Source organism: Hibiscus syriacus, unplaced genomic scaffold (genome assembly GCF_006381635.1).
Source record: "Hibiscus syriacus cultivar Baekdansim isolate YM2019G1 unplaced genomic scaffold, ASM638163v2 tig00012483_pilon, whole genome shotgun sequence".
In the NCBI taxonomy this organism is placed as follows: Eukaryota; Viridiplantae; Streptophyta; class Magnoliopsida; order Malvales; family Malvaceae; genus Hibiscus; species Hibiscus syriacus.
Window position 1 is genome coordinate 16,696 of NW_024062281.1, and position 27,204 is coordinate 43,899.

Genomic DNA, 27,204 nt, shown 5'->3' on the forward strand with positions numbered 1-27,204 from the left:
TAAACCACTCTAAATTATTGTGTAAATTATCCTATCTTTCAATTGCTTACACTCATTTTTTAAGATCAATTCCCCTTTCCTTGACATATTTTAGTTGTTGAAAGAGCTAACAATTGATATTAAAGAGAGTCTATTGACAGTTTAATAATCTTAAGAAGGTCCTATGGTAGATCTATCAATTTCTACATGAACCTTAAAGATGACTTCAACATTCGTTTCCAACTATGCTGAAGATTCTCATTCTATCACAAGACTTTTATTTCAATGGTGCAAATTACTCTTATTAAAAGAATAGAATAATGTTATTCATTCAAGTTACCGACGTTTGGGATGTTATCATTGATGAATCATCTATTCCTCCAAAGAAATGAGATCTCCTTGTATGCCAAATAACAAGTCAAAATAGAACAATAAAGATCAAAAGCGAAGATCATGCACATCCTCTTTTGTTCACCTGACCTGTATGAGTATAATAGTCTTTTTTTTTTCTCAAATGCCAAAAAGATTTGGAACAAGTTGAATGTTACTCATTAAGGTACTAATCAAGTGAATAAATCTAAAATAAGCATTCTCACACTCAATTATAAGTATTTCAAAATGAAGCTGGATGAAGCCATTAAAACCATATTCGATCTATCGATCATCATCATCGGACTCAAATTTTTTGAAAAATCTTATCTCAATAGAGAAATTGTGAGATCTTGACTACCACTTTCCTAAGTCCTTTTTCTCTTTACTTCCTTTTTCTTTTTAAACCTTGTCGCCGTTGGAAAACCATCTCCTCTTCTTGTCCTCGCATCTCCCTTAGGTGCTGCTGCGCCATCATGCATCGCCCATGAAACCGGCCCCCATGCCCATTGCAGTTCTACCCAACTCAGCCCCCCTATCTATTGCGCATCGCACCACCGGTAGAAATGCCCTAGGCATTGGTCGAGCCCAAGCCTTGTGTGTTCTACTCTCTACCGTGACTAGTAGAAATGCCTTGCAAAGAAAACCCCAGAGTTGATTAGTCTGGATTTTGTCATTTGCTCATCAATTATTCATTCTTAATAATGATTTGTCCTCTAGCATTGTTGAGGAAATTGATGCAAAGAATGATATAGGTTTTTTTTTTCAACGCCATGTGGTGGATCCCATGTCCAATGATTGTGGCGATTATGTTTGGCAGAAGCTTCCCGGATAAGTTATGCATGTTGATGTTTTGAATATTGATGTGGTATTTGCAAAAGTCTACTCCATCAGTTGTAATTTCGGTAATATGGTCTTTGTGACTTGGTTTTTTAATTTCTCTATATAATTGGAATTTGAACTGATATTCGATTGTTTTTGATGAAGGTGACCTAACTTCACTCAAGCGGTAGTCGATATATCTCTTCCCTTTTAGTTAGACTCTAAATATTCAATTGGGATTATGCATAAGTTGACCTAGCCTAAAAATGGTGATTTTTTGAAATCGTAGAATATGAGTTATTCGAATAGTAATACAGTGTTTCAAATGTTTAGGTTCTAACGATGTAGAACCTTGTACTACCACCGATCGTGGACGGTGTACCACTCGGTATGTAGAGTTGATAGTGGAGCTAGAGGTGCGTTCCTCGCCTAAAGCTACACGTGTATTATGTATATTGCATGTTTGGATACCGATGATGTGATGTGTTGTCATAATTAATTCATTTATTTATGATGTATATTCATCAATGTATGCTTGTACCGAATATCGAATTTATGTTTATATATGTGAACAAAGTATGATAGCTTGGTAATGTTATGACCATTTTTCTTTGATATGAACATATATGTTAACATACCATCTTGTATGTCACAATATTCTTTAAGATGATAAATTCAATTATTTATTGGTGCATCCAATTGGGATGATAAACCCAATAACCGTATCAAGGCTCTCGATGAACATATGGATGTGAAGCTTAGAAGAGGAAGAAACCGATAATAGCTGCAACACTAATAATCTTGGTGGCTTCGATAGCAACGACATTAGAGGGTGCATGCTCTGGTGCTGATTCTAATGCGGAATCATCAGATTTAGGGCTATCACTGTCAGATTTAACACCCTTCTTTTTATGGGTAGGAGCAGGAGACTCAGAAATATCATCATTATGGGGTGGTGAAGGAGGGGAAGACACCTCCTCGTTCGGATACTCAGAGTCTGAAGAGGATCCTTTCTTTGACTTGGGGCTAGGGCTGGGAGAATACGAGCTTGAAGAACTTTTTGGGGCTTCCGAAAGAGATGACTTGGGTGACCCTCCACCGGATTTTAACGATGATGGAGAGGGGCTATTGGAGGACAACTTGGGGGAAGATGCATGAGACTTAGAAGGTGAAGAGCCTTTAGAAGAGGCTGGTGAAGGCGATGAATCGCCAGCAAATGCCCCAACAACAACCACTAAAACAAATGCAAAAACAATAAGATCTTGTTGTGCCATCTTCTCTTTTTAATTCTTAATAGTTTGTTATATCATTGTTGCAATTTCTCTAAGATGTATAGAGAAACTGCGTAATGCTAATGAATGAGTAGAAAGAATCAATTACATCTGGTTTAAATAGATCCTAAACAAAAATCATTTGTCCAATGCTATGGAAATGAATTGTTTGGTTTAACGGATTTCATGCTTTTCTTGTGGAATAAATTAAACCTTAACATCTTACAAGAACATAACATAGGTTTGTTTTGTTATCTTTGAGGCTTTCTTGTTTTACGTCCATTTGTTAGAGAAAAGTTGATAAAAGAAAAAGCTAAATTAGTAAATAAATGTTATGTAAATACTAACATTTTTCCTTTTTAAGTGGAGGCTAAAACAAATTAGTTAATCAACCATGTTTAAACTTATAAAATTATCTTTTAATGATTCAATTTTTAAGTTTCAATTAAGAGATAAACAAAGTACATTAAAAATATAGTATTTTTTTTTTAAAAAAAACATAAATCATATACTCATGTTTTGTTGAGTCCTACAATTTAAAATTCTACATCTAGTATTTAATTTCTAAACATAATATTAAAATAGAAATATTTGTGTAAATTAAAGTTTCATTGTATCAAATAAATTCTTTTATAAAAATATTAGAAATTATTTGATACAATTTCGATACATATTTTTTATATCAATTTTTTTTAAAATTTTATAAATTTAAATTTATAAGCAATGTTACACTTCTAAAAAGTTTTATTGACATATGGATTTCAGTTTCTTCTTGGCAAATCCATTATTGTATATAGTATCTATTTAAATTTATACTTTTTTTATTTCTCGGAGGGTACCAAAATGGAAATATTGTATCTTTTAGGTATAACACCAAAAAAATATTTTTAACATTGATAAAATATATTTTCTAAAAGTATTTTACCCCTAACGTTTAATTTAAAGATAAAAAGACCCATAATATTTGATTAAATAATCATTTTAACCCTTATTTTTGTAAAATATTTTTCTCTTAATGTTTCATTTTAAAGTAAAAAGATCTCTATTTTAAAGCATTAATTATATGTTGACTAATGATTACCATACACAAAGGGATCTTTTTGCCACAAAATTAAATGTTTTGGGCAAAAAATATTCCAAAAAAAAAATGTAACTATTTAGTCAAATTTTATGAGTATTTTTGTCAATGTCTTTTTATAATGATAAATTTAGTTTTTAATCAAATGATTATAATGACAGATCTAAAAATATTTTTTAGGGTAGGCGCAAAAATATTAGTTAAATAAAACTTTTGAGGTAGACATAAATAAATTTTAAGCAAGCTCATTAAAATAATTAATTAACAAAAGAAAACTTGAATTTTAAGATAGACATACGGCTTCCGTGATGAAGGTATGGATCAATGACTATAAAATTATTGAAAATGATGATCAAACTACTAATTTTTCATGGAACTAACATAATTATATACATATACCTTTTTTTTTTGGGTAACAAAGGTTTGCCATTAATTATGAAATATCAGTCTGCCCTAAGGCTGTACAATCGAGATGTTGTTGATTACTATTCTCCAGTTCCTATCAATATGTTCGAAAATTTTGTTCAGCAAAGTAAAAGAGGGGCCTCGAGCGTGCTTCCTTTGAAGTTATTGAGCCACTTCCAAGCTATCAACTTCTATTATCACATTTCTTTCACTTATCCTCCATGCTTGACGTAGCCCTTCGTATACACCCCACAGCTCGGATTCAACTGCAGAGCAAATACCTAGTGCTTTGGTAAGCCGACAGACCTTTCTCCGTTCTCCTTCCTGATCACCCTTCCGCACGAAGCGAAGCTTTGTTGAATTCTGACATGATCCGTCCGTGTTGAGTTTGCACCATCCATGAGGGGGGATTTCCATTTCATACCTTCTTGTCGTCTTTTTGTTCCTTTCGATTTATTTTGGTTGTTGCTGATCTGATCGTTGCCTGGCACTCCTCTTGCATGCTCTTACTACGTTCCAGAACTGTTTCTATCCCAAGGCTATCCGAATAAAAAATGGTTGCATTTCGTTGTAGCCATTATAGCTGTAAATGAGACGAGACAGATCGCGAGCTACTCGAGATCGATTCGATCAAAGTTCGATCAACACTCGAATCGAATGAACTCGACTCGAGTTCGAACTCGACTCGAATTCTTAACGAGCTAAAACGAGCTACTTAATACTCGACTCGAAAAGCTCGCGAGCTACTCGAAAAAATGTTATATTAATTTTAGATTTTTTAAAATTACATTATTATAAATACATTATTAATAATTATAAAATTTTAAAAATACATTTTTAAATGTAATATAAGATTTTGTAGGTTCAAATTCGAGTTTGAGTTCGAGCTTGAATCGAGCTCAAAATTGTGCTTCAATCGAGATCATGAATTTTTTTGTGTTCGAGTCTTTTCGAGTTCGAGTCGAGTTTCAATATTATATTTCGAGTTCGAGCCGAGCGTGATAATTTTTAGCTCACGAATTTTCGAGTCGAGTCGAGCCTAATTTTAAACTTTTCAAGTTCGAGTCGAGCTCAGCAATACTCGAGCTCAACTCGGCTCGTTTACATCCCTAGTTAGCGATAAGGAACATATGATAGATCAGAATAGTAAACCCCAGTTGTTCTCCTCTATCGCAAAGTAGCCTGGTTTGTCCAGATTAATTTTGATCCATTTCTTTGTTTTTGTAGCCATAAATTCCACAAGTTTCACATGTTTAATCACCTTCAGCCTGACTTCTTTTTCTTTAGGGCATTCCCTTAACACGTGATCCACTTTTTCCTCCATTGCTACACACACTCCACAATTTGCTCTAGAGGCTATGAGTCTTCTTACCCTATCGCTATTCCTGAGAATTTTGCCGCATGCAGCCAGCCTGGAATATTTGCTTTGTTTGAAGATAGAGGTGGCATGGCATCGTGGCAGCTAATAGTAGCCTTACCTTCTGTGGGAGCGTCCCTATTAACGCATCCCATTTCCATTCGCCCCCTTCATCAACCATTGAATCAATGCTACTGTTGTGTGATTTAGGTGTTCGCAAATTAGTAAATATACACATCGGAAGTTATAGTATAGATTAAGATTGTTTTCACAGGGCTTAGTGCACTTCTACATTATTTCCATTACAATCACTATAAGGTTCAATTTTAAACTCAAGTCATTGTTTCAATCTCTTACTAGAATCACGACCGAATAAATTTATGTATAATTCGATAAACTTTATAATCGGATTCATATCATTTGGTATCAAGCCTTGACGATTTAGTAAGTTGTTAGTTTCTCTCTCCCGGATTTCAAAAAAAAAACAATAAAAAAAGAAGTTTCCAAAGAGAGAGATTATCTGAAACGGAAAAAAATATACAAGAAGGTTGTTTTCATTAATATTTTTGGAATATAGTCCTTTTTTATTTCTTTTTACTTTCACATATTCCGTCATGTTTCTTGAAAGTCACCCATTTGCCTATACATATTTTTTCTATATTTTCTAACCATTTTGTTTTAGTCGATTCTACAAGATCTCTTGTCGAGCATAAAGAAAGTTCTTTTAGGACTTAAAAAAATTAAACAAGAATTGTAAAAGGCAAGGAGTCCCCATTTGTCATATAGCTGACTCCTAGTTCTTTATAACTAGAGAGTTACGATCCATCTACTTCCATAACAAGTTCAAGAACTGCTAAAATTTGGGTCTTTGCTTTTCATAGTGTTGGCTTTATCTTGTTCCCACGCCAACCTTATCCCATAACCTTTGCTTCCATTATCTTCCATACTTCTCATCCTTCCCATAATCATTATTTTCAATCACTTCCCGTATCTTATCCAATTTATAACAACCTTCTTATCACCAATCCATCTTGTCAAACTTATCTATACCATTTCCATTACAATCACTCCAAGGTCCAATTTTGAACTCAAAATTATCATTTCAATTTCTTACATCGGGAAAATTTATATATAATTCGACAAATTTCACAGTCGTTGATAGATAAAGAAGATGCTGTTTCTAGATAAATTTGTTTAAATCACTGTTATAACAGTTCATCCAAACTCTCATTTTCTCCGCATTTATGTCCGCGCATTTCTCTTTGTTGTCCCATTCTTCACGAGCTTTGCACTTAAATGCTTCCCCGTACCATCATCGATCGTGTCGTGTTTATCTTGATATTAGTTGGCTTGATAAATTTCATCGAAATCAAATATTTTTACTGACAAGCAAATAAGGCCAAACAAGATTTTCTTTTGACCAATCAAAATTTACACAAGATATAACAGGCAATCACCATCCGAATATGAACACCACACATTATTTGATCAGAAAACAGTGTTCTTCAACAATTGCTTAAACCACCAGGTAGATTGGATTCCAGATTGCTGGATTTCTACAACCTTTTCAACCATGGAGGATTATTACCAATCTTCCACCTGGTCTGATGCTGAGAATCGGTTTAATTTCAGTGATCAAATAGGCAGAGATTCATCTTTCGTAATCCCATGGACGATACAAGTTGACGGAGTTGCAGAGGATAAAACTTCAACAGTTTACAACAGCCATAGACAAGCCGAGAAACGTCGCCGGGATCGAATTAATGCACAGCTTTCAGCTCTCAGAAAACTCATCCCCATGTCTGACAAGGTACTCTCTTCCTGTCTTAATTGTAAACACTTGATATTTGCAAGATAATTCAATCAAATCTTGGGTTTTCTTTACAGATGGATAAAGCAGCTTTATTGAAAGGCGCAGTGGAACAAGTGAAGGATCTAAAGAGAAAAGCGGCAGAAATCAGCAAAGCTTCCAATATTCCGACAGAAATGGATGAAGTAACAGTGGATTGGGTTCTTCCAGAAGACATAAGCCCCAACAATACTCGACAAGTGATGGGTAGTAGCAGAGACAAGATCTTCATCAGGGCTTCGGTTTGTTGTGATGATCAACCTCAAGTGTTCACCGAACTCATCAAAGTACTCAAAGGGCTAAGGCTAAACACCATTAAAGCTGACATTTCAAGTGTTGGTGGAAGAATGAAAAGCAATTTGATCCTTTGCTGTAACAGCGTTGATGAAGAAGGTTTTTCACCAACCACTCTGAAGCAGTCATTGAATGTGGTTCTGAGTAGGATTGCTTCACCATCTGATGCATCCAATGCTCGTATTAGAAGCAAAAGGCAAAGGTTGTTCTTGCTTTCTCAGTTTACACAATAAACTATACATGAGCTAGATCTTATTACCACTACTTGGGTGAGAAAAAACAAAAATGTTTCTCATCCTTATAAAAAAAATAAGAAATAAATATACATACTATAACATTTTTAAATAGTTTTTTTAAGTTGATGAATCATGTAAATTTTGTTATTTATTTTAAACGGTTGTTTATTTAGATAGTGGTTATTTATTTTAAATAAATATACATACACCATTAAAGTTTAAATAGTTTTTTTAAGAAATAAATAAGGAAGTGGTTATTTATTTTAAAAATAAATTAGCTATAAAATTTTGTTAATTTATGTATTCAAATTTTAAATTTTTAATTTGAATTTTTAATTAAATTGATATTTAATTAGATTACGATATTAATTCAGTAAAAGATTTTTATATATAATAACTACGAAAATATTTAGGAATATCATACATTGATATTCACCACTATTTTTATAGAGTAAAATTCATAAATGAATATTATACTATTTTAAAATGATCTTTTTAGATACTAAATTTTTAAAAGTTACATGATAGACGTTAAACTTTATATTTTGTTACAAAATGGGCACAACATCATTATATCAAGCTAAATTAATAAAAAAATATTTCATTTAACTCTTCAATTGTAATTAAAATTTTATTTTACTGTTAATTTTAATTAAAATAATTTTTATTAGGTTCTTTAAGTCGAAAATAAAATAGATATAAATAAGTTGAATATTAACTTATAGTTTCATATTATAAATATTGAATTCATACCATATAAATTACTTGATACGTTATTAAAATTTAAGGATTATATCGATTATTTTTATTTAAGTTTGGATGTATTTTTCTTATTAATGTACTATAACTTTTTGGATGTATTGTTTTTAAATTGTGTTTAAACTTCTTAAAAAAAAGTTAAATGCTTGAATCATATTGCTTAATAAAATATAATTTGATGATAATTAAAACTTCTGGATCTCCAAATTATATATTTTTTAATTTTACAAATACAATCAAAATTAAATAAATAACTAGTTATAAAAAAATTGTGAATAAAAAAATCACAAAATTATAACTTTTTTTCAATTTTAAAATAAATTGTTCTTATATTTAAAAAAAAGAATTTTTCTGATTTATTTTTAAAATTATTACTTAAAAGTATTGGGAAAATATCAAAATAAAATTTAATTATAATTGAGAAGTTACAAATTGATCACCCGACTATAGGGTGTTGTTTTGTTGAGTCTCTCAACAATTAGAAGTTACAAATTGATCACCCGACTATAGGGTGTTGTTTTGTTGAGTCCTTTAACTATTAAAAGTTACAAAATGATCATTCGATTATTCATATGTTATAAACTCGTCCTTTTCCATTAAAAATTAGCAATCGTCTGTGCTAAACATTAACCTATTGACTGTTGTATGAGAAAATCTGATCCCATAACCATTTGAGTCGTATTTTGTTGATCGACTCTCCGTTTACATTATGTCATCGAGCCAATGCTTGAAACATTATGACATCGAGCCAGAGTTTGAAAGCAACGGTATTAATAGACATCAATAAAATATGATTTTATCATATCACAATCAACAATTAAACATCTAGCTCATAATAATGTCAATTTTTTTAAAAGAAAATGATGAATTCGAAACATATGAATAATCAAATGATTATATTGTAAGTTTTAATACTCGGAGAGCTCAACAAAATAGTATCTTATAGTCGGGGGACTATTTTATAGCCTTTAATAGTCAGGAAACTGAACAACCAATAACTTATAGTCAGAGACTATTTGTATACTTTACCTAAAAATTTAATAATTATTTATGAGTTTTATTATTTTTATACTAATAGTGCATAACGGTATATATCATTAGTGGTGCATATCAATGTGTGACATCCACATTAAATTCGTCCTAATAACTACGTTCATTTCTAGATGGTTTGTTTGCAACTAGCCTTCGTTCTTTTTCAATTTTGCATTCGCGTATTTGATTACTGGTCATTTTTTTAACAGAAATTTGATTATACTTTTATATCCAAAGAAGTATCTAAGTTATTTTGCATTTGAATACTTGGTCATTGATCATTTGTTCAAAAGAAATTTGGTTGTACACTTCATTTCTCGAGGTTAAACATGTATACATTTTTTAAATATTATATTTTCAATTTAAATATAATGTTTAAAATAAATATTTTATTTTTTAAATCAATTTTTAACAATAATCCTAAACAATTAAATTTTAAATTGTACTTTTCAAAAATACTTTTAAAAGTATTTTTCACAGCACTTTTTAACATCATTAAAAATTCATATTAATTTTATTTTCTGAATTCAAATTATGATATATACCTTAAAAATATAAACACTTTTTATTTATTAAAAAAGGCTTGTTGCTTGATGATGTAAATCATGCAATTACCAAGCTCACCTAGTTAAGCCACCACCTATCCACATTTCAGATTGACTTTTATTTTAACAATAAATATATTAAAATAGAATAAGAAATAAAAAATTATAGGGTAAAGCACTTAGATGGTCCCATTACTATAGATAGGGATAGAGCTAAGATTTCAATTTAAGAGGGGTAAAATATAATTTTTTTAAAAGTAGGAGGCAATTCATAATTATCCTATAAATCTTAAATTTTATATATAAATTAAATATAAAAAATATTTTTTGCCTGGTTATGGGGCAAGCTCCTCCCATGTATATACTAGTTTTGTCCTTTGAGGGTATTACTTTGCTGAGTCCCTTAATTATTAAACGTTACACCATGGTTCCTCGATGACATTATTTTGTGAGAATATTAAAAGTTACAAGATGGTCACACGTTTATTCATATATTTTAAATTTGTCATCTTTTGTTAAAAATTTACGGTCGTTTGAGATGAATGTTAAATTGTTGATTGGGATATGATAAATTTTGATCATACAACCATTTGAGTTGTATTGTGTGGATTAACTCTTTGTTTACATTATGTTGTGATGTCGAGTAAATGCTTGGAAGTAACGGTGATGTCAATAAACATCATAAAAATATGATTTTATCATATATCAATCAATAAGTTAATGCACAACTCATACGGTTGTCAATTTTTAACAGAATAGACCGAGTTTCGAACATATAAATAGTTGAGGTGATCATATTGCAACTTTTAATAGTCGGAGACTCAATAAAATAACATCCTATAGTCGGGATTATTTTGTAATTTATAATAGTTATAAGACTCAACAAAACAACGCCCTATAGTCGGAGCGTTGTTTGTATAGTTTATCTAAAATTATAAAATACCTAACACACGCTTAGATATGCTAATATAATATAAAAATGGATGTATAAATTATCTTCACACATAATTTAAAAAACTATTTCAGATTTTCAAAAAGAAACGGTTATAACTTCCTCCCCACTTCCAAACCAACACTATGTCTCTATCCATGAAAACAACAAACTGATTTATTAATTTAAAAACGATTTATTTATTTTTTATTATTATTTTAAATATCAAGGAGAGAAACTGAAACTAAAACGCTTAAACCATGGCCCGAAGTCGTTATTTCAACGGAGCGGTTTTGTGGCTCACACCACCAACCTCTCTGAAACCGTTTAAAACTAAAACCCTATTTCTTTTCTACAAAAATATCGCAATTCGCTTTGATTTTAGATTTTTGGGATTCTTTTTGTTCTGAAGATGATCAATGGAGGTGATCGTGTCAAAGGTTCATGGAGCCCACAAGAAGATGCTAACCTGATTAAGCTAGTGGAACAACATGGTCCCAGGAACTGGTCCATGATTAGCTCCGCAATCCCTGGAAGATCCGGCAAGTCTTGCCGGCTACGGTGGTGCAACCAACTCAGTCCAGCCGTGCAACACCGTCCTTTCACGGCTGCAGAGGATTCTGTTATCATACAAGCGCATGCTGTTCACGGAAACAAATGGGCTACAATCGCTAGGATGTTGCCAGGACGTACTGATAACGCTATAAAAAATCACTGGAACTCGACTTTACGTCGGAAACGAGAAACCGAGTTGTCGTCCGGGTCATTGGAGTCGAACTCAGGGGTGAAACGGCCGAGCCAGGTTGGATCCGAGTCTGAGTCTGGAAATAAAAAGCAGTGTTTAGGATTTGTGGTGTGTGAGGATGAGAATTTAGGATTATCAGGGCCCAAGACGTTGCTGACGCTGTCTCCACCAGGAGAGAACGTGGAAGCGGAGGAGGAGGAGGTGGTGGTGAAAGGTGAGGAAAGCGGTGACGCTGGTTGCATCGGAGAGGAGAAAAAGAGAGCGGCTATGGAGGAAACTACCTGCTTGTTAACCATAATGCAACGTATTATTAAAGAGGAGGTTAGGAGTTACATTGATAGCATAATAGCTGATCAAAAGCCATGAAAATAGATGTTACAAACAAACCTCCAATCCCTCTCTCTTTTAATTTCATTTACCTTTTCTTTCTTTCTTTATTTTTTTAGTTTCTAATTCAATAATTTAGAATACATATGGAAACCTTTAGTTTCTCTGTTAGACACTGCGGAAGAACAAAACATGAGATGTGGAATTAGGCTTCATTAAATGATAGAGATATTGAAACAAAGGTTCAACTTTAGTTGTAATTTAACCAAGTAAAGTCCAAGGCAGAACCAAGTTTCAACAATGTCGTGAGGCATGTTTTGTGGATAAGATGATGAACATGCCTAAGACATGTTTGATACACAAGAACACGATTAACCAGTGTTTATAAAACTAGAATGATAGTGAGTTCCCATAATTAAGCTCATATTGGATTGGATTTGTCTGAAGCAACCAACGCATACACATACATGATTACCACTTTCAAGAACGTGAACGTAAATTCTAAATTCTTAGACACGCGAACTACACCATGCAGTAATCACGTGTCGATTACCTACTATTCCTGCGAACACACTTTCTTAACATCACCAACGACCACGTGTAGACACACCTGGTGTCCTGACTCCTAGTATAAGTCCTCACTTTTTAAGACGTCTAATCAATACCAATGACCGAAAATATATTCAGGAAGAGTAGAAGAGACGGTTCACGTCTAAAAATATCATCTCAACACCCCAAAAATTACCGAAATGATCATCAAAACCACCCTTCTATTATCTTCTACTGTTATTGATCACTTTACTAGTCAACAAATTTACTTTCCTCAAACAATTTTCTTCTGGACATAGATACGTACTCATACGGCTATGATCTTTCCATAGTAGATACTGCACAAAAACAGACAGCTTTAGTGGTTTACCTATTCTTAAACCAATTCCATTTCCTAAAATCCAAAGCTTAAACCATTTTTGAGCACGGACTACACATTTTTCAATGCACAATCTCACCAACTTAAACATTGATTCTCAAAACCCTCTCCATGCCCTCTTGTGTGACCCCGCCAATTAAATTTGCCACACAACATAATCATGTTCATAACTCAACTCCTAAACTACCTTCTTAGCTACTCATAACCCATTTTCACTGCTTCAAGAACTTTTCGTAATGGCACAAACATAGCAATTAACGAATTTGCATAAACCATAAAAGCAAACCACTAACTACCATCAAAATGCAAACATCGAGAAGCGTAAATCTTTAATATAAAAAATGGATAAACTACAAAAGTTGATTCTTTCTGTTTTCAATTTATCTTATTTTGGTCACTAGTTTTGAAAAAGTTATATTTTGATCACTATTATTTTCGATTTATCTTTTTTAGTCACTGAACAGTTAAATCATGCTATTTGGCTCACTATTGTTTCTGTTTCGTTGCGCAGCGGGGAAAAAAACTATTCTGGAGATCTCAATCAAGGATCCATGTATGAGGAACGAATTGAATGTGAAAGGGATGAAATTATACTTTTCACACTTTGAAGAAGACGAGGGAGTGTTGCATATTGAATCATTTGCGGGATGTCAAGTTCAAGTCACAAGTTCAAGCAAACTACAAAATCGATTATCTTTAAACTTTTCAGAAGTAAGGCAATCAAAAAGTGCAAAACAACTACTAGACCCAATTCACACTTTAATCCATATATCACATGCCTAAAATTTAGAGGAAAGGCCTATAATTCATCCATGTTCTCTTGGTATCTTAAATAGACTATAACGAAAAAACAAATGTGATATCTCATATAAATTTTTTTGAGCATCGTCAAGTATTTTTAGTTTTAATCAAGTGGTTAAAGAAATTGCTCCTATTGTGTTGGAGTTACAAATTCTATATTGATCAACCATATCTCACTACATAGATTATTGAATTTTCCACGTCATTCTTTAGAATATTACAAGTTAGGATAAATTTTTCAAAAAAAAATCTATTTATGCAAAAAAGTAATATATTTTACTAGAACTCATCACGTGAAAGTAACGAGTTCCAAGAAAAATATTAAAAGGCTCATCCCCATGGAACCCACATACCTAAGTCTGTTAAAAAATAATTTTCAGGCAAACTCGTATGTTGGGGTGACGAATTTGCCCTATAAGTCCATACTATAACAAATGCCATAGATATTTATAAAATAAATTTCAGGTTGCCCAATTGAACTAATTGATTTTGACGCCCACAATATTAGGCTAATTTTGGCCATAACAACCACCTTAATATTTTTAGTTTTTGTTGACGACCAAAATTTGGTTTCATTCATAACTTTTTCTACATTTGTTTTCTTCCGAAAAATGTATATTTCTATAAAAGATTCAACGATTGTTAATTTTCTTAAGAAGCTATAATTATTTTCCTTTAAACATGAATAAAACTAGGGGTGTCATGGTCAGTTAATCGTACCGTTTAGCCTAAACGGTCAGTTAATCGTTAAAACGATTATTAAATTTTGTTAATTGTAACATAAATATTAAGAAATGGTTAATCGTTAATAGTTAACCGTTATTAACGATTCAGTTACAAGTTAACTAGAGGTTAACTTATTATAAATTTTTTAAAGCACAACACAACATAAAAGTTTTAAAGTTTCACAAAATTTAGGATGATGAATATATATATGTTAAAATCTTATTTATTTGTAGATGCATTTTGTTTTTTATAATATATATATATATATTATGTAGTATATTCATTTCTTTTGCACTTTAAAATTTTATGCACATATTTATAGTTTGCAATTTAAAATCATATATTTATTAATCCATGTTTGATTAAATGTGCTCTAATAAAAATAAGGAAAAGTCATTTTAATTTTATTTCTAATTCTATTCTCTTTAAAAGAATATATAATTTATGATCGGTTAACCATTTATCAAAATTTATAATTATATACATATTTATAGTTTGCAATTTAAAATCATATATTTATTAATCCATGTTTGATTAAATTTGCTCTAATAAAAATAAGGAAAAATCATTTTAATTTTATTTCTAATTCTATTCTCTTTAAAAGAATATATAATTTATTATCGGTTAACCATTTATCAAAATTTATAATTATATACATATTTATAGTTTGCAATTTAATTTGTACACCCCTAAATAAAACCACTTTTAAGTATCAATATTAATCTATATTTTAAAATGCTAATATCACAAATCTGCCGGCACGTTACGCGCCTTTTAACATAAAATTCAAAAAACCCTTTGTCCCGGGATTAAGGGCTAAGCCTTCTTATTCCAAAAGAACAAAGAAAAGCTAAACCTTATTCACTGCAAAAGAAAAAAAAAATGGGAGAAAAGAGCGAGACAATGAGCAGCAATCTATTTTCTTCAGTAATATCTGAAATAAAATCATATTCTGGCAAAGACCCTCTTCTCCCTTGGCTGCGGTACTGTGTTTTCACCTCGCTTTTCTTTCTTTGAAACGTTATAATTGTTTATATCAACTTTTTGATTCGTTTTCCGCAGAGGGATAAAGAAAATAAAAGATTCAGTCCCACCCCAGATTTTAAGCGAGAAGCTACCCCGGTTCTTGCAAAAATGTACCCAAACATTCGAATCCGACCGCCGTTACCATGACGATTTACGCTACCTCCGGGTTTGGTTACAGTTGGTAAATAAGCAATCGACCTCAACGAATCGAATCTTCAATGTTCATTCTTTATGGAAATTTACTATTATGTGGTTTTTGGGTTTTATTTATTTATTTGGACTGGTTTGTTCTGGTGAGTAGATGGATTTTATGGATGATCCAAGGGTGCTGTTGAGAAGAATGGAGATGAATCAAATAGGGACAAAACGTTCATTGTTCTACCAAGCATATGCACTTTACTATGAGAAGAACAAGAAATTTGATGAGGCTGAAAAATTGTATCATTTGGGTGTTCAAAAGTAAGGGTTTTTTTTCTCCTTTCAATTTTTCTTATAGCTGCAATGATTAAGCTGCCAATCCGCTTAAAGTTTGTTGCTAGGTATGGAAGGTTAGAATTGCCAAATTAGTAGTTGTAGATGTTATTAGCACTGGTAGTTGCTACTTGCTTTTGGTTGGTTTGATCATGAGCTTTTTAGTCTTTTAAAATCGGATTTTGGTGTATGTGTTAGGTATGAGTATGAATTCAACGTTAATACAATTAATTTTTATAAAAAGTTTTTATATTTAGCGTTCAATTGTGAAATGGTTAAGAGTCTTTCGAACCGATATTATCTTGTAACCAATCTAGACTAATAATAAAATTGTATACTCAAAAGAAAATGAAGACTCGGAACAGATGAACTGAAACCCGACTCAAACTTCTAATGAAAATTTTGAGGGAAATTCATGAGAAGTCTTTTTCCACGGGGTATATTTTGTTTAGTTTTATGATGCAGTTCTTTGTGTGTTGTGATCAATGCAACGGAGAAACTTGTGCACAGTTATGGATTTCCATCTTTTAATCACTTGATTATGATATTAAAGTTTTGTTTTCTTTCAATAATGTAATTTTGGAAACTAGAACTGGTGCTTTATTTAGTTTCCATCAAAATTTGAACAGCCTTGCAGAGCCGATAGATGAGTTGCAAAAAGCATATGAGCAATTCCTGAATCGTATGGAGAGACATAAGAAGAAGAAGAAAATGCAGGTTGTCCATTTTTCGCTTTTCTAATGTGCTTGTTTTTGTTGTCTTTGTTTTGTTCTTCAAAATCCGACTATTGCTTTGGTGTGTGGTGGCGCCAGGGAGGAAGAACAGCTAGAAAGCCTCTCCAATGCAGAGAGTTAAAAGAAAGCAGTGAAGCCAAATGCATAGTTGAGGATCGTCATAAGAGGTCTTCAGTATTACATAATGGTAAACAAGTGGAGGGACAAAGGGAGAGAGCTTTGATGGAAAGGGAGTTGGATGAACCCAGGAAAATTGGGAATGATGATACAGTTGTTGTGAAGTTTGTCGATACTGCCATTGTTGGGAAATCTGAAGCTGAAGATGCCTGCCATCATGGACTAGTTGATCCTACAATAAACATGAAAGAGGCAATGAATGCAATCAATAGCATGTTTCGAGAACCTATAGAGACGGCTCCTGTTGGGAGGAGATCATCCAGAAGGCTGCCGAAAGAAGATCGTGATTTGAACATAGGATTTAGGGTGTTTGATGAAGATATGGATGGTGGGAGCAACTCATCAATTCAACATGAAGAAAAGGAGCTGCAGGGTAAAGCTCAAATTTGTCAGCCTAAGGAGGAAGCATTTGAAATATATGTTGATGATGATGAAGGGAATAGTGAGGCTGGAGAGGGAAATGATGAGAAAGAAAACTTAGAACAATTTGAGGTTCAACATTCAGGAAAAGGTTGCAACATCTTTGTGTTTCCAAATCCTAAAGATATTTCTCCTGAAAGTTCGGATGATATTGATGCACGAAGTGCAGGTCGACCAAAGATTCAAGAGGATACAATGGTTCACAGGTTTGTTGGTTCGGCCATTTCTGATGAGCCAGTTGTTGAAAATGTTTGCCACCATGGCTTAGTAGATCCTACGATCAACTTGAAGGAAGCTATGCAAGACATCAATAACATGTTTGGAAGGCCAATAGATTTTGTAAGGGCAACAAGAAAGAAGCAAGACAAAGCACCCGTTGAGAAACAAGATCTTGGTGGGTTTTCTATACTTCCTGATGATGATTTGAAAAATCAGGAACCTCAGCCCCCTGCAAAATCATCTGGCAAATTAAATGATTCTGATTTATTTGAGCCAACTGTGTTTACCAAAGAAGCAATGGATGATATAAACAAGATGTTTGGTATGCCATTGGACTTCTAGGAGAAATAAATTTTTGTGCTAGAGAGAGCTTGGATATATTTCTATTGTGTATTTGCTTGCTTGTGCGTTTATGCTGACTTGGCATATGTATTTGAATGTAACAGCCTTGAGTACCCAACTGAGTACTAGCTCAAGTGGCATGCAAGATGTTGACTGACTTCTTGAGAGAGCTTTAGTGAATAATGTGCCCTTTGTTATGGGCAGTTTACAAACTTCAGAAAAATAAGAAACCTTCGAAGTAGATTGGATTTCCATCTTGTTTCTCAATGTGACAATTTGATATTTAATGTGTTGTGTGCCTTTTGCCATTTACCTTGATCTTCGTTGGAGCTCAACTTTGTATAGATAATACTTGATTTTAATATTCCAGATTGCTCATAGGGAACCGACTCCCCCCCAAGGGGGTATCGATTCCTCACTGAATGGTTTGGCTCCGAGATTTCCAGAATGCTCGGAGGGAACCGATTCCCCCATAGGGGTACCGATTCCCCCCTATTCAACGGTCGAAATATTTGAATTTTACACTTAGGGAACCGATTCCCTATGAGAGGAAACCGATTCCCTATGAGAGGGTACCGATTCCCCCACGCTCCAAGCATTTTTATTAAATGTTTTTCACACTTAAACGGCTATATTATCTTCATTAATTATCACTAACGTTCAGAAGTGATTCAAGGTGTATTTAAGCAAGCTTAGAAGCCATTGATCAAAGACAAGAAACATCAAGCAACTAGAATCAAGAGAGAATCAAAGAGAAAGCATCAAACCTCAAGTTCGATAAATTCAAATACTTAATTGAAATACTTAAATACTTCCAAGTTTGATAAATTCAAATACTTAAAAACTTCCAAGTTCGATAAATTCAAATACTTAAAAACTTCAAGTTCGATAATTGAAACAAAGTTTACGATAATTGAAATAAAGTTATAAAATAAACTACATTGCCATCTCTTCTTCATCATCTTCGCCTTTTTCGTTTGGAGGGGATATTCCAAGTTCGACTTCTTCAATGTGTAAGTTTGCTTCCAAACCGGCATCAATTGCATCTTCTAGGGTGGTGATATGTTGCTTACGATCCGCTCCATCTAAATAATCCTTTAAACAAATGCATACTTCCACCGACTCGGGACTTAGTCTTGATCTCCGTTGCGATATAACCCTGCCACTAACAGAAAAAGCGGATTCCGAAGCTACCATAGAAGCTTGGACGGTTAGTAAATCATGGGCTATGGCGGTTAGAATTGGAAATTGTGCTTCCTTTTCTTTCCACCAAGCCAAAATATCCAAACTTTCAAACTCTTCAAATGTCATTTTTGATAGAAAATCGCATGACATGTAATTTCCCAACTCGCTACTTGGGGTGGTAGTACGTGATCGTTTGGATTGGGAATTTACAAGAGTGTTAAAAAGATTCAAATTTATGTTACTTGGACGTCTACTAGATGATTCCGCATTCATTCTCATTTGATCGTGTATTACACTACTTGATCCGTATTTAGTTAAATAAATTGCAAACATGTCTCGAAAACATTTGTTAAAATAATTTATTTGGTTTTGGACAAAGTTGGGTTCATCATCGGTTAGATTAAAAGCAAACGCAATTTGTTCAATTAGTGTTTCAACCCCACCAACATTTAACGTTGGGTTTAAAGCGGCGGCACAAGTAAAAATGGGGAGAATCTCCTTAAAATATTTTAAAAGTTTTTCCTTCATTGCAAAGCCAATTTCTTGAAAAACTTCGGTTTCAAATTCAAAGTCATTTAGTCGGGTAGCCAACAAAAATATTTGATTAAGAACCAACGGGCTAGTAGGGTAATAAACACCGAATAAAAAAGTTGTTGCATTTTTAAAAACCTCAAGCAAATCGGTTATTTTGGCTATAGTTTCCCAACTCGAATCCGGATAAATGTTTGGGACATGACCCCTCTCGAAAAGCCGATCGTGAAATGTTTGCAATGTTTCCCTTTGCCTTAAGGCAGTATGCATCATCATCCAAGTTGAGTTCCAACAAGTTGGACAATCCAAATTAGGACCCAAAGCTTTTTTATTAACAGACTTACAAAATCGTTTATAATCATTTAGTCTTTTGTTGTTGTTACAAAGAACCGATTTTATCATTGTTTTAAATTCTAATCTAATTGGCTCAATAACCTCCAAACCGGCTTGCACGGATAAATTAATTATGTGTGCAACGCAATGGGTATGAAAAAACGCACCGTCTAAAATCGGTGAAAGTAATATTTTCAATCTTAGAACCGCGTTTGTATTATTCGATGCATTATCAAAGGATATAGAAAAAACTTTATTTTCTAATTTATAAAGACAAATTACCCTTTTTAAAAGTGTAAATAAATTAGCACCGGTATGCGGCTCACCGAATAATTCAAACGCGATTGTTCTTTTCATCATTTGCCAATTATCTTGATCTAACCAATGTGACGTAACGGCTAAAAAATAATTTCCGGTATTATGAGGGGAACTCCAAACGTCACATGTAAGCGACACACCATAACGGTGTTCTTGGAATCCTAAAATCATTTTTTCCCTCGCCGTACGCCACATTTTTATAGCATCTCTTCTAAGGGTAGTACGACTTACTTGAGTATAACGTGGTTGCATTAGTTGTTGAATTGTTGTCGTGAAATCTTCATCATCAAAGTGGTCGAACGGCAATGCTTTTGTAATCACGAACTTTGTAAACGCTTCTCGTAATTTTTCGTTGTCGTAAACAAAAACACCACCTTGCGGTGTAAGATTCGATTGACTAGGATCCGATCTTGAGCGAAGTGTCTTGCATGATTTTGTCAAATGGTTCTTCAACGTTGTGTTTCCTTCCGATGCAAGAAACTTTAGACAAAGTTTACAACGCGCCCTCCTCGAGCCATTTGACATCTCACATAAATCGTAGTGATCCCAAATATCTTTGTTTCGAGTGTGTTCGATCACTCTCACGACTTCAAGGTTTCCCCCGACGGAAGATTCAGCCGTGTTACTCATGATGAACAAAAAATTACAAAAATAAGATTTGAGAGATGTTTAAGTGTTGTGTAATAAGATTTGAGAAAGTTGTAATCAACCAAATACATCCCCAACCTATTTATACATGTTTAGGGTGGTAAAATGGTAATTTTTTAAAGAAAAAAACGGTCAAAAATGGTCACAAACGGCTATATTAACGGTTAGTTTTTTAAACCCATACCGGTTTTTTTTTTCGGATAAAAACCAGTTTTTTAACCGGTTTTTTTCAAACAGGTTTTTTTATCCGGTAAAAAAACCGGTCTAGGTTTTTTTCTCCAAACCGGTTAAAATAACCGGTTTAAAAAAATCCAATCCGGTTTAAAAAAACCGGTTTTTCCCAAATCCGGTTTCGGATATTTTTTTCGCAAAATCGGATATTCAGATTTTTTGTGCACCCCTACTTGGCAGAGACAGATTGGACAACAAATCGATTAATCATTGCAAAAAATGAAGGTTACAAATGAACAAATTAGAAATCAAGAAATTATGCCTTTCTGCTTTCTTTTATGTATTTTCTCACTGAAACCTAAACTTTTCCATGACTTGCATTCAACTTCTAGCTTGCTTCAGCAGATGATCTCAAGCTCTGCCTACCAAAGATGTGAGAATTTTGGGATTGCATTATCAGGTGTGATTGCAGTGATCTCTCTCAATCTTGCACTGACTTGTCTCATATCCGGCCTGCATCCAGGTTCAGGGCCGACCCAAGATTTTATGGCCTCCATGATTTTGTCAAGTTGGAACTTGTTGAAGGAGTTTAGAGTAGGATCAACCATGTCTATGAGGGCTTGCTCCCTTCTCAAATAGTCTGATGCCTCGTCGTCGCATGAACCATTATCCACCAAGGCATCCTACCCGTTACTATTGCAAATAATAATACGCCAAAGGTATAAAAGTTGTTACTTTCTAGGCTTGCTACTGCAGTATTCGAAAAGTTTGTTCTGTCCGCTTCCCTCTCTGATGCAGTCAACTCATTCCAAAAACACGGATCTGAGATTTTGGCTGCATAATCTCTGTTAGATTTACAGCTGAGGAGGACAAGTTGTTATGGGGTATAGGTGGGTTCAGCTGATGCATATGCTCGAGGCAGTAAGCCATGCCCATCACAATTCTCAACCTCATAGACCAGTCCAAGTGCCCATATTCTTTAAATGCAATATCAATTAGAAAGACGCAACTTTTACTTCAAGGCTTTAAGCTCTAAGGAAAAGATAATTGGGAAATGCTTGCTACACTGAAAATCATAAAGTTGTTTCTTCATGGTATGTGGGGAAACATATGATCATTTGTAATGCCAGCATTTTATAGCTAACTACCATGCATTAAGTACTTACTGTGTAAATGCTCAAAGAGTGCCATTTGGAGCTTATTAGAAAACCATCATCCTAGTGAAAGGATTGACTTCCTCACAATACCCAAGAAGATTGAGAAAATTTTTGTGGTTCACTTCTGAAACCTGTCAATCTGAAACCATTAATGTAAAATAGTTCTTCAACCAATTTTTGGCAGAATTAACTGGGACGAAGATCATAGCTATTTCGACAGCATTAGGCAGTGTCCCTTTGTACACTGCCCGATTGTTGAAGAACCGATTACATTGCTGAAATCTACACAGGGTGCTTCAAGCTCGGACCTCTTCATCTTTGGTACACCTGAAATGCAAGTCAACGAAAGTATTAGTATTGTCTGAAAATCAAGAAAGATTTGAAATGTTATATACTACCTACGTTTCTGAGAGAGCAAAAGAATTACCAGTTACAAAAGCTTTCTGTAGTTTTCCGCTTAGCCCTGTGGCCCAACGTTTCACGGTAGATACCTTCTAAGTTTTTAAGAGATATGCAATGATTATTACTATTAGAAGCTACATGTCACCCCCTATGCTTCCGCTCGATGATTTTTACTAGAGCCGGAACTTATGTTGAATCGAATTTTGTGGAATAAACAAATTTAGATTTTTATAGCATTTATATCGATTTGGATATCATCGGTACAGATATTGAATCTGCTGTTGTTTGTCTCCAATGTCTTTCCAAGAAGATCCATTGTTAAGAGCATTTAGTTTTCAAGAAAAACATAACAATCTGTAAAAGTACGTCAAAGTTCAAACTAAATCTTCAGTTCCAGTCAACTTTGCAAACTCAGTTTCATCAATAGCCCCCTTTTTTAATTTTTTTAGCAGTCGGTACTCCCGTGTCAATTCCTCTTCATCTTCAACTGTTTGGGCAGCTCGTCTCTGTTTAGCTGTTTTCTTCCTCATCATGGGGGCCTCAGCATTTGAAGCTTTTCCAGGCTTCTGGGGTTTTGGTTCTTGTTGCTCTCGTTCTTTCTTTACTTGCAAATTTTTCTTCCTCTGTTTCTCACGATATTTATCCCTATATAATCACCATAATTAGCTACTAGAATAGTTCAGATATAAAGGTTGGACTACATGTCAAAAGTTCAACAGGTAAAGCCCAAGCTTAGCGCAGTTGGAACATTGATAAAAAGAGCAATTTGTTCGAATTTATAATCAAACCATTAATTAACTATCAATAACTCATAGTTGGGAGATTCTAAAGAGTTCTTACTTGTACTTAATATCCTCCATATTGATGTTCTCAACTGGAATGAAACCCTCGGTGGAAAGCGAATGGTGCTTCACCTCAGGCATAGATGGGAGCTGCAATAGACCAAATCCTGTGCCTAACTTCCCAATTTCGAGTTCTTTCCATCTGTTGGATAACAAATATTAATCTAAACAAAGAGGGAGGAAGACAGGCAGCAACAGACTAAAATGGCAAACCAAAGTTAGAACCTGAAAATATAAGAGCAGTGATGCTCTTTGTAAGCACGGATAAATGAAACAAATGCTCTAAGCCCTTTCTCCATGACATCACGGTCTTTCATTGCAGCAGACCGTATCTAAAACAAGTTTTTGAAAAGAAAAAAAAATTCATGAAGAAATGATAATACAGTACGTAGGGAAAAGATGTTATCAAAATATACATTTCTTTACCTGAGGAACAACATCAGCAACATCATCAAAACATTTCCTTTCTTGAAGAGGAACCCTTCTTATGCGCAAAAATTCTACATAAGCTTCCTCCTGCAAAAGTGCCTCCAATTTGATCAACTTTATTAAAATGGTGGGAAAAAGCACATAACAACATAAAAAATCCTAATCAGAAAATATAAAACCATAAAAAAACAACACAATCAAACAAGGAAATATCTGTGCACATAATGCACCTTGGGTAATAGAAAAACACTAGCATTTCCTTGTCTACCCAAACGCGCAGTTCGCCCAACTCTGTGAATAAACACATTTGGATCTTGAGGGGGATCATACTGCAAAAAGAAACAAGAACATAAGCCACAGACATGATTCATCTATCTGACACTCGAGCAAAAGTTTAAAGTTAATGAATCTTCCTCGACTGAAATTTCTAAATAGGTATTTATTAGTAAAACTAAAATGACTTTCGGTTATTAAGTAACCTGTACTATACAATCCACACCAGGAATGTCAAGCCCACGTGCCGCAACATCTGTACATAGAAGAATGCCACTTGAAAGAGAGGTAAATGAAGCTAATGCTTTCTCCCTTGCAGTCTATAGATCAGAAAAAGAGTAAATACATCAGGATGCAAATAATCAGTTCATGTATTTCCAAATTATTAATGGACAAGCAATACTGACACTATTATTTTACCTGCTTCATCTTTCCATGTAAAGCAATTAATGAGAATCCCTTCAAAGCCGTGAGACGTGGGAAAACAACTCCCCAATAATCAACACAAGCACAAGTCATGAAATATCTGCATAAGTAAATAAATCATTTGATAACCAACATAACCTAATTGTCCTTTTTGTAAAATGAAAACCATAAGGGAAATCTTTATGTATAACTTACACTATGACTTTTTTAGATTTGTTTTTTATGAGGAGATCAACAAGCTGTGATGCTTTCTTATCTGCACCACATTCCAAGTACTACAGAATGAAAGTAAAACAAACTCATAAGTAACTGAAAATTCCAATACGATTTCAGCTGCTAAAAAGAAAATGTTTTAGAACATGCAAACATGGTGGCCTTATAAACGAAGTTGTGACTAAAGGATGACATAGAAAAACATAACAGCAAAGCCAAAATGTTCAATCAATTAAGGGTAATCAGAAATAGATGGAAGTTTAGTATACCTCAAGGTGAAGGCCTGAAGGTGTTTTCGATGAAGCTAATTGCCCGGATGAAGCTGAATTGTTGAGTGACTTCGTCTCAGCTCTAACTTCAACCCTCACTGGATTCCTCAATCCTGCTTTAGATAGCTCTTCAACTGCCTCTGTTTGAGTAGCTGAGAAAAGGCCAGTCCTTCGAAGCTTTGGTAAGCGAGATATAACAGAGTTTATCTGCTTCTGGAATCCCATATCCAGAAGCCTATCAGCCTCATCTAAAATCAGAATCTGCACCAACCAAAAAGCAACAGAGAATTGCATGGAGTGTATGAAAAGAATAGCATAAAAAACTATACTCATGTTTTCATTAGTAACCAAACCTGTGATGGAAGAACTTAACATTCTACAAATCTAGGTAATCAGTATTTAGCAACTGTTATTAAACGGAAACATTTCTTTCTAGCCTTTTGAGTCTTTGACATTAAATAGTGAGGATAAAACAAACTAGCAATTTGAATAAGAATAACAACCTCAAGGCTACGAAAATCCAAGACACCCATCCGGTCCATTATGTCGTACAGTCTACCAGGCGTGCCAATCAGTAGATTGGCTCCTTCCTCCTCGATTTTCTTTATATCCGCTTTTACCTCAGCACCTCCGACAAGAAGCATGGACTTTACTTTAGACAATGTCGAAATGAAAGGCTGTGCTACATTATATATTTGAGACGAAAGCTCCCTTGTAGGTGATATAACTATACCCATTACCTGCGGAAAAATCAAAACTTGAAATAAGGCAAATTCTAAGCACCAAATAGAAGCAATTATTTTATCATTTGGAAGAAGGGGATTGAGAGAAAGAAGCTTTCTTCTTTTCTTCATCTAATAATTTCCCCGTCTCTTCTCAGCAGAAATAATACAACCCAATGACACGGCAGCACAAAAATAATTTGTTCAGTGAATAGGAAAGAACCTGGTGAAGTTTGGGAGGAGACGAGGATCGACGAAGAATCTCTACGATAGGGATAAGGAAAGCTAGGGTTTTTCCAGAGCCAGTGGCGGCGTCCACAGCTACGTCCTTGAAGCTACATAGCAGCGGGATGGTGGCGGCTTGGACTGGGGTACAGAAATTAAAGCCAGCAAGAGACAAGGCTTCAATAACAGGTTCAGAGAGAGGCGGCTTAAGGTCTGAGAAGCGCGTGTCAGTTAACGCGCTGCCGGGATTCTGTGAGTTGTACATTGGTGCTTCCAAATTCAATTTACCGCAGCTTTCGATTCTTTAAACAAACGTTCTTATATGATCTCAAGTCCGAACTGTCGTTGTGGGTAAATAGAAGAGGGGTAAAATAAGTCATCATTTAACTCAAAAATAAAAATAACTCATTGGAATAAAAATAAATAAAATTAAAACCCAAACTTGTTTTTATTTTATTTTTGAAACCCCAAAACATCATGCAAGGGAGTCTAAAATTCATGTTAATTTTATATTGTACATTATAACGATTCTAATTTTAATTTCATGACACTTTAATACCTATGATATATGTATCATAATTGATCACTTAATTTTATATTGTACATTATACATATATGCCCACGATTATTGATTTTAATCTAACAATCATATTGATCAATAAATCAGATATAAATAATTATATAAAAAATTATGAACTTTAAAGTATATACCTAACTAAACAAAATAACACATAGTCAAATTTTCATGTCTAAAAAAGAAAGAAAATGAACTGTTTGTTAATAAAATACCTTTGCATTTTCTTCATACATTGGACAGTCACCATGCAAACTCAACTACCTATACGCATTTAGTTGAGAGCTTGATCAATTTGCTGTTAAATGAACCATTTGTAGCATGAAAATTGGTGGCCAATGTAGTGTTAATGAATTTCCAAATTAGATACGAATTAAGTTATCTTAGTGGTTAAAGGAATAATTATTATTCTTAAAAGTCTCAGGTTTGAACATTAGAGATTGTAGGATATTTGAGTTGTCATTCTCAAATAATTGAGAGTTTTTAGAACAGATGCTACTACTTAAAAGCATCCTAGATTAATCAAAACAAATGAAATTGCAAACTTAAACTGTTGTCGATAGAAAAGAAGGGTTTAAAGAGGTGTAGTGAGGTTGGCTTGAATATATTAATTGTACGAGTGTTTAAACGATTAATTTGGTCA

At 33.8% G+C, this 27,204-nt stretch overlaps 5 protein-coding genes and 1 pseudogene across 6 annotated transcripts in view; 3 read left to right on the top strand and 3 right to left on the bottom strand.

Moving 5' to 3' along the window:
• LOC120205458 (transcription factor MYB73-like) overlaps nt 1–12,072 on the top strand; it is a 24,094-nt gene extending 12,022 nt beyond the window's left edge. Inside the window, exon 3 of the mRNA XM_039205329.1 lies at nt 11,305–12,072. Coding sequence (XP_039061260.1) covers nt 11,340–12,038 — 699 coding nt within the window. The 5' untranslated portion in view covers nt 11,305–11,339 and the 3' untranslated portion in view covers nt 12,039–12,072. The remainder of the gene's footprint in view (nt 1–11,304) is intronic.
• LOC120205446 (early nodulin-20-like) lies at nt 1,929–2,444 on the bottom strand. Its single transcript, XM_039205320.1, has one exon. It carries the CDS (start codon nt 2,442–2,444, stop codon nt 1,929–1,931), a length of 516 nt encoding a protein of 171 aa, XP_039061251.1.
• On the top strand, nt 6,774–7,675 carry LOC120205457 (transcription factor bHLH51-like). Its single transcript, XM_039205328.1, has 2 exons — nt 6,774–7,091; nt 7,169–7,675. The coding sequence occupies exons 1-2, from the start codon at nt 6,855–6,857 to the stop codon at nt 7,655–7,657; spliced, it is 726 nt and encodes a 241-aa protein (XP_039061259.1). The 5' UTR covers nt 6,774–6,854; the 3' UTR covers nt 7,658–7,675.
• Nucleotides 11,231–26,276, bottom strand: LOC120205454 (DEAD-box ATP-dependent RNA helicase 18-like). 2 transcript variants are annotated; one of them, XM_039205325.1, is made up of 12 exons: nt 25,986–26,276; nt 25,544–25,780; nt 25,041–25,301; nt 24,754–24,833; nt 24,553–24,658; nt 24,339–24,452; nt 24,090–24,188; nt 23,857–23,946; nt 23,656–23,762; nt 23,429–23,572; nt 22,940–23,233; nt 11,231–11,240 (listed from the first exon to the last, which is right to left on the bottom strand). In XM_039205325.1, the coding sequence occupies exons 1-11, from the start codon at nt 26,250–26,252 to the stop codon at nt 22,963–22,965; spliced, it is 1,776 nt and encodes a 591-aa protein (XP_039061256.1). In that variant the 5' UTR covers nt 26,253–26,276; the 3' UTR covers nt 11,231–11,240; nt 22,940–22,962. The 2 variants fall into 2 exon arrangements, with proteins under 2 accessions (XP_039061256.1, XP_039061255.1); XM_039205324.1 differs by lacking the exon at nt 11,231–11,240 and having other exon boundaries at nt 22,875–23,233.
• On the top strand, nt 15,329–17,843 carry LOC120205455. Its single transcript, XM_039205326.1, has 5 exons — nt 15,329–15,437; nt 15,517–15,661; nt 15,782–15,939; nt 16,581–16,668; nt 16,764–17,843. The coding sequence occupies exons 1-5, from the start codon at nt 15,337–15,339 to the stop codon at nt 17,841–17,843; spliced, it is 1,572 nt and encodes a 523-aa protein (XP_039061257.1). The 5' UTR covers nt 15,329–15,336.
• On the bottom strand, nt 21,428–22,904 carry LOC120205447 (annotated as a pseudogene).
• Nucleotides 26,277–27,204: the final 928 nt, after the last annotated feature.

Bases quoted from the DNA above. Each gene is read 5' to 3' on its own strand.
- LOC120205446 (XM_039205320.1), bottom strand. From the start codon at position 2,444: ATGGCACAACAAGATCTTATTGTTTTTGCATTTGTTTTAGTGGTTGTT.
- LOC120205457 (XM_039205328.1), top strand. From the start codon at position 6,855: ATGGAGGATTATTACCAATCTTCCACCTGGTCTGATGCTGAGAATCGG. The intron at 7,092-7,168 runs GTACTCTCTTCC...TTTTCTTTACAG, and splicing joins TCATCCCCATGTCTGACAAG to ATGGATAAAGCAGCTTTATT.
- LOC120205455 (XM_039205326.1), top strand. From the start codon at position 15,337: ATGGGAGAAAAGAGCGAGACAATGAGCAGCAATCTATTTTCTTCAGTA. The intron at 15,662-15,781 runs GTAAATAAGCAA...TCTGGTGAGTAG, and splicing joins TCCGGGTTTGGTTACAGTTG to ATGGATTTTATGGATGATCC. The intron at 16,669-16,763 runs GTTGTCCATTTT...TGGTGGCGCCAG, and splicing joins AGAAGAAGAAGAAAATGCAG to GGAGGAAGAACAGCTAGAAA.
- LOC120205454 (XM_039205325.1), bottom strand. From the start codon at position 26,252: ATGTACAACTCACAGAATCCCGGCAGCGCGTTAACTGACACGCGCTTC. The intron at 25,302-25,543 runs GTTGTTATTCTT...TGGTTGGTGCAG, and splicing joins TGGATTTTCGTAGCCTTGAG to ATTCTGATTTTAGATGAGGC. The intron at 23,763-23,856 runs GTAAAGAAATGT...AACTTGTTTTAG, and splicing joins TTGCTGATGTTGTTCCTCAG to ATACGGTCTGCTGCAATGAA.